Raw genomic sequence first — 5,634 nt, 5'->3', positions numbered from 1 at the left:
CTGCCCCCAGCTTCATGCATCCCTGAACACACACATCGTGGTGTTGGTGTCGAAATTAGAAACACTTTAGGGCTGCCATGTTTCACCAAAAGTTTGGAGTGAGAGTTTTTGGTGGTGGAGCGACCCCTCTCTGTTTTGGTAGCGGCGACCCCTCTCTGTTTTGGTAGCGGCGGCCCCTCTCTCCCACACAATTATTTGTGCTAGTTTCCTGCAATTTTAAACCAGCACAAGAAATGAAAATAATTGGAACATTTGATAAAACAAGAGAAATTCAGATAATATATCTTAAGTCTTAATAAACAAATACAGTAGCCTACAGAGTCTAAAACAAAATTGGGCCTCATCAAGTGAACTCAACCCCTTGGTCAGCAGCAGAAAGACCCTTGGTCATCATCTTATATACAGTGCATAGATGGCTATCATGTTATACAGTACATACCAGGGTTTTTCCTGGGTCAGAATCAAGCCTTGGAGGTTGATGTTGTGAAGAATCAAATTTTCTTTGAGGGACCCCCAATTGTTGTATTTGTATTGTAAATTGTAATTATTATTATTAATATTAATAATAATACGATGCGATTTGAAAGTACCAGTAGGCTACCAGATACGTATGCACATATTTTGCTACCAGGGTTGCCAGATGGAATTGACAATTTCCAGCCCAACCAGTCTAAAAGCTGCCGAATCCACCCGTCCAGTGTGACCAAAAGTAGCCCAATCTGGCAACACGGCTTGCTTATGGAAGCATATAGTGGACTAAATTCAAATGTTAATGCAATTTGAGATTGCATTTGCATGTTCCACTTTTGCATGCATTCTTTCAGACAATATTCAAATTCAAATGCAATTCTAATGAGTGGATGTGTTTCCTAGAACATATAAATGCAATTGCTAATCACATTATTGCATTACAATTTGAATATTGACTCAAATAACGCAGGCAAAAGTGGCAAATGAATATGCTATTTTGGGATTGCATAGTCATTTTCACATTAGAATGAAAATTTGAATTTTGTCACCTACAAAGCGGATGTGTTTACTAGAACATGTAAATGCAATTGCGTATCACATTATTGCATTACAATTTGAATATTGACTCAAATAACGCAGGCAAAAGTGGCAAATGAATATGCTATTTTGGGATTGCATAGTAATTTTCACATTAGAATGAACTTTTGAATTTTGTCAGCTACAAAGCAGCGCATGACTTTGAAAATTAAATGTCAAATGGCTTTGCATTATCATTTTAATATTGACAGCGAATGTGCACATCAGGTACATGAAAATGCAAATCATTACAATTGCATTTGAATTTGAATATTGTCTGAAAGAATGCATGCAAAAGTGGAACATACAAATGCAATCTCAAATTGCATTAACATTTGAATAAAGTCCACTATATGCTTCCGTACGGCGCGACTGTAATCCCGGTCGGACTGTCTCAGTGCCCAGTGCTGCCCACCCAACCACGTCGCGTCGCGTCGGGTCTACTGTAAAGCGGGTTAACATGTCCTTTTCAAAGGTATTAAAATAGACGCAATGAAACATAACGTCAGCCATGTGTTTCCTTGTTGGAAATTATGGATCGTGAATCGTGATTGCTTCTGCACTCTGCAGCAATCGGATTTTGATTGACAGGCAGCTGCATCTCTTCCCCCAACGGCGTTCCGGCACAGAAAGTCTTGCCGGAACGCAGCACCGGACTGTTCCGGCCCACTTTCACCTATGGTGTTAACAAGGGAGAGAAGGCAGCATTTGTAAGCCAAATAAGGGAGTGGTATTTCACAATTATACGTCTTTGTGTGTTATTATATTGACTATTGACTTGATACGACTCTATAAATCTCTATAAATCACAACCTTGTGATATGTGAAGCAGCCTGTTGACCTTCCAGCACTTCGGAGGTGGGAGCTAGTGACCCCTCATCCCAGTCATCTCCCCTGCATACCTGGTCACTCCCCACATACCTGGTCACTCCCCACACAGACTTTTCTCTGAATCTTTAGTCTCCGAAGCAACCACAGGGGAGATAAGGTTCAGGTAGCCCAGCTCCGAGGGCTGGGAGTGGGGTGTGGAGAACGAGGCCCGAATGCCCTCTGCACGGTTGCCCACTTTCACCCGACAGATAGCGTCCAGGATGCCCAGCGGGTCACACACACCTGACGTCAGACTGCACAGGCAAAAAGTGGTTATACAGCCCTGCTAATGATGTTCCAAACTGCTGTTTTTGGCAAGCCTATGGTTTTGGCTATGTTTCAGATTTATTTTGCCTAATATTGGCTTCCTTGACTTTCATTGACACCTCTTAGGTCCTCATGTTGACAGACACCAATAGCCACAGACTCCAAAGGCAAACGCAAAGCCTAGAATCAATACTAGACATTGACAGCTCTCTTATGGACAAATGACGTGATGGAACACTAACCAGAAACCATAAAGGGACTACGTATAAAAAGTGTTTCTGGTATATCCTTAAATACAATCTCTACTTTAATCTCAGAGTAATTGTTTGATTTCAAATCCAAACTCTGGGAGTACAGAATCAAAAGAAGAAAACATGTCCAATACTTACAAAGGCACTGTAAATAACTGACAAGATCAAATGCAAGCAGTTACACAGCTCATGAGAGGATGTTTAAGCAGTCATAAATAGTCAAGACCGAACACTGCTCAATAGCAGTTGCAATAGCAATTTCAACAACGAGCATTTTTCTACAAATTGAACTATTAAGGAAGTATAGTTAACAGGAGGTGAACAGAATCAGATCAACAAGAGAGTGACAGGCAGTATCAGTAGAAAATAGTTCTATATACCTTAGGGTTGACGTATGTAGACTTTCAGAAGGAAACATTTTCTTGGCATCCTGGAGGAAAAGGGAAATTAACATATAACCTTAAGAAACATTAGGAGTTTAGTATAAGACTGTTGCCATATTGTAATACAATACTGTCAATATATCATATAAATATTGCATTGACACAATCATTGTATCAGAAAAAGATACAATGCACATTTGTCTATCCAACGAGCTCCAATTGGGCTAAACTCACAACCCAGAGTTATACTGTACATTTACAGTTGATATTGCAACATCGTTAGACTTAGAAGAGTTAGAGTTGTCTGGAGTTGTTGTTGATACATGAGCTTCAAGTTTTCAGAGTTGTGTGCATAGTTTTTTTTTTTGTAGTATAAAATGGAGAAAAATGAATGACCATGGGGTAGCTACCTCCAGGCTGTAGATTGGTTGGACGTTCCTCAGTGCACGCTCTAGTGCTCCCACTTGATTTGACAGCTTTAAGGTTCTTTCCTGAAGTTGTTGGTTCTCCACTTCAAAGAAGTTGGCCCTGAGAGAGACAAACCCTTATTCAGTATCTACAGTAAAAAAATATGTCTAACTGGTAACTCTGCAGGTACTTCCACTGTCCCACTATCTTCCCACAAAGCCATGCAACTGCACAATGGATGGACCACAATAGCCTATGCTTTTGAATGTAAGGATCATCAGTGCCTGTGCAGCTGAATATATGGTAATGTCAGTGTCTGTGCAGTTGGGCATACAGGCTAGACAGTTTCTGGGGCGGGTGACTTTTAGAGAGTTAGTACCTGTGCTGAACAGTAGAGGCAGTTCTCAGGCCATTGTTCCCCATCTCCTCGGCCTCGCTCATCCTCTTCAGAAGCTCCCTCTTCTCCACCAACAGCTTTTCATTCTCCTCCATGACAGTTCTGATCCAGTCCTTCTCCTGTGTTCATAAAAGACAGAGTCATGGTTGCTATCACTGTCACATTGTTACCTGACTGGAATCAAACCTGGGTCTCCTGCTCACCAAACACCTGCCTTATCCAAGGTCAGGTGAGGTTACTCATCATGCAAGCCTATCTTTTTATCCCTCTACTGCAGGGGTCGGCAATTAAGTTTGGCCTCGGGCCCCAAAAAAATGTAGCCACTAGATGGCGGGCCCGAACATAATCAAAGGCTAATTTAAGTAATTGATTGTTAAAAAATGTGAGACGTTCTAATGCTTTGACTTTTCTTTCGAAAAATTTACACATCGCTAGTCAACTAACACAGCTTGTTTTGTGAGCCTGCTAACAATGTAAAGTAGTGTTCTAGTTAACTAGGTAGCAGTCCAATCCATTACGTTGCAGTATTTCGGCTTGACTAGCGAGTTTGTGTTGTGATTCTCAACAACGTTGAAACGTAGTTTCACCCTTTTCCATATTTTTGAATAATAAATGTGTGGACTGACGATGTAGCGCAGCCTAACTTATTCTAATAATTATTTAACATAGTTTTGTTCTGATAATTATTCCCCCCCTCCTCCCAGACAAGGTCACATTATTATTGGATTGGTTGTTTGCGTGTCGGGTGAAGTTAGCTAAACATTTAACCTGCTAGCTAGCAAGAGAAACATAATGTCACTCTCCAAAGGTCTAAAGAGGAAAGTTGACGGTGAAAACAGGGCATTCAAAGAGGAATGGATACGATAGCGAACTATACGTTCATCCTACCTGGTTTCATCAATGCAAAGCCGTTGTGAGACTCACATTTTACGTGCTCACAATGTTCCCTTTCTATACATGCGAGTCGTCCTTTTCGTCTATGAATGTGATAAAGACGCACGAGAGGAATCGATTGATGCATAAAAACCTTGAGAACTGCCTGCGGATTAAAGTAACGTCCATATCACCAGATATCAAGCAAATAGTGACCGATGGTAGATGCTTTTTGTTTGCGCCGATTTTGTTTGTGTCAATGTTTTTCAGAAAATTAAACAGAATTTGCTTTGTTACTGTTCATATGTGTTGCAGTCACATATACGTAAACATTACGTTTGAATGGTTTACTGAGCTCGTGTTATTTTTTTCAAACCACACACCGCATGCCTGATTGTCTGTCCCTGTGTCATTCACTCTCAACATGGATAAAAGTACAATAAGCATTATTCAGGTGGAGGTCGATTCTCTATTCGGACATTATAGGCGCTATATGTGGGACTGTCGATATTGGAAAAAAAGAAAAAAAGAAAAAAAAGTGGATTCTCTAAATAATCTGCTGGGCCAAATATTATTGGTGATGGGCCAGCAATGGCCCACGGGCCGCCTATTGCCGACCCCTGCTCTACTGCTTTCACTACTTCTATAACCAAGACTACAACAGCTACAAACAGGACTGCTACCCATAGCAATGCTAAGACACAATCACAACAGCATCAAGACAATCCCCAAGAACCACATCATGATTGAGCATGTAGACTGACCTTCTGGGAGAGACTGGAGGCCAGGGCCAGGTCGTCCTCCAGTTTCTGGATTGTGCAGTCTCTCTGGGCCGTGGCCTTGAGGAAGATTTGCTTGGCCTTCCTCAGCTTGGTCTTGTGCTGCGACTGCTTTTCATTGTACTTCCTGGGCAAAAAAGGGAAAGAGAGATTCAAGGACTTACTATTTAGTTGCATGTAATAGCTGTGAAATACAGTAGGTAATTGCAGTGAGAGATCTTTCAGTACCTGGTGTGTGCATCCGGAAGCTAGGCCTTAAATATAGAGAGCCATTGAAGTGATTGGATTTTGTGTTCTGACCTGATGTGTGTGTCCAGCTGTGTGATGACCTGTTGCAGCTCCTCCTGAAGTCTCTCACA

The 5,634-nt window shown here is 41.4% G+C and overlaps 1 protein-coding gene across 1 annotated transcript in view; it reads right to left on the bottom strand.

Annotated features, from left to right (window-relative positions):
- Positions 1 to 5,634, bottom strand: part of ccdc30 (coiled-coil domain containing 30) — a 24,342-nt gene continuing 18,708 nt past the window's right edge. Inside the window, exons 23-29 of the mRNA XM_080534529.1 lie at positions 5,576 to 5,628; positions 5,261 to 5,402; positions 3,606 to 3,742; positions 3,229 to 3,346; positions 2,816 to 2,865; positions 1,969 to 2,171; positions 1 to 208 (exon numbers count right to left, since the gene is read on the bottom strand). Of these exons, the coding sequence (XP_080390655.1) occupies positions 1,973 to 2,171; positions 2,816 to 2,865; positions 3,229 to 3,346; positions 3,606 to 3,742; positions 5,261 to 5,402; positions 5,576 to 5,628 (699 nt within the window). The 3' untranslated portion in view covers positions 1 to 208; positions 1,969 to 1,972. The remainder of the gene's footprint in view (positions 209 to 1,968; positions 2,172 to 2,815; positions 2,866 to 3,228; positions 3,347 to 3,605; positions 3,743 to 5,260; positions 5,403 to 5,575; positions 5,629 to 5,634) is intronic.

This window comes from Nansenia antarctica (genome assembly GCF_963989245.1).
Source record: "Nansenia antarctica genome assembly, chromosome: 6".
NCBI classification, from domain to species: Eukaryota; Metazoa; Chordata; class Actinopteri; order Argentiniformes; family Microstomatidae; genus Nansenia; species Nansenia antarctica.
This window is presented reverse-complemented; position numbering and strand designations above follow the sequence as displayed.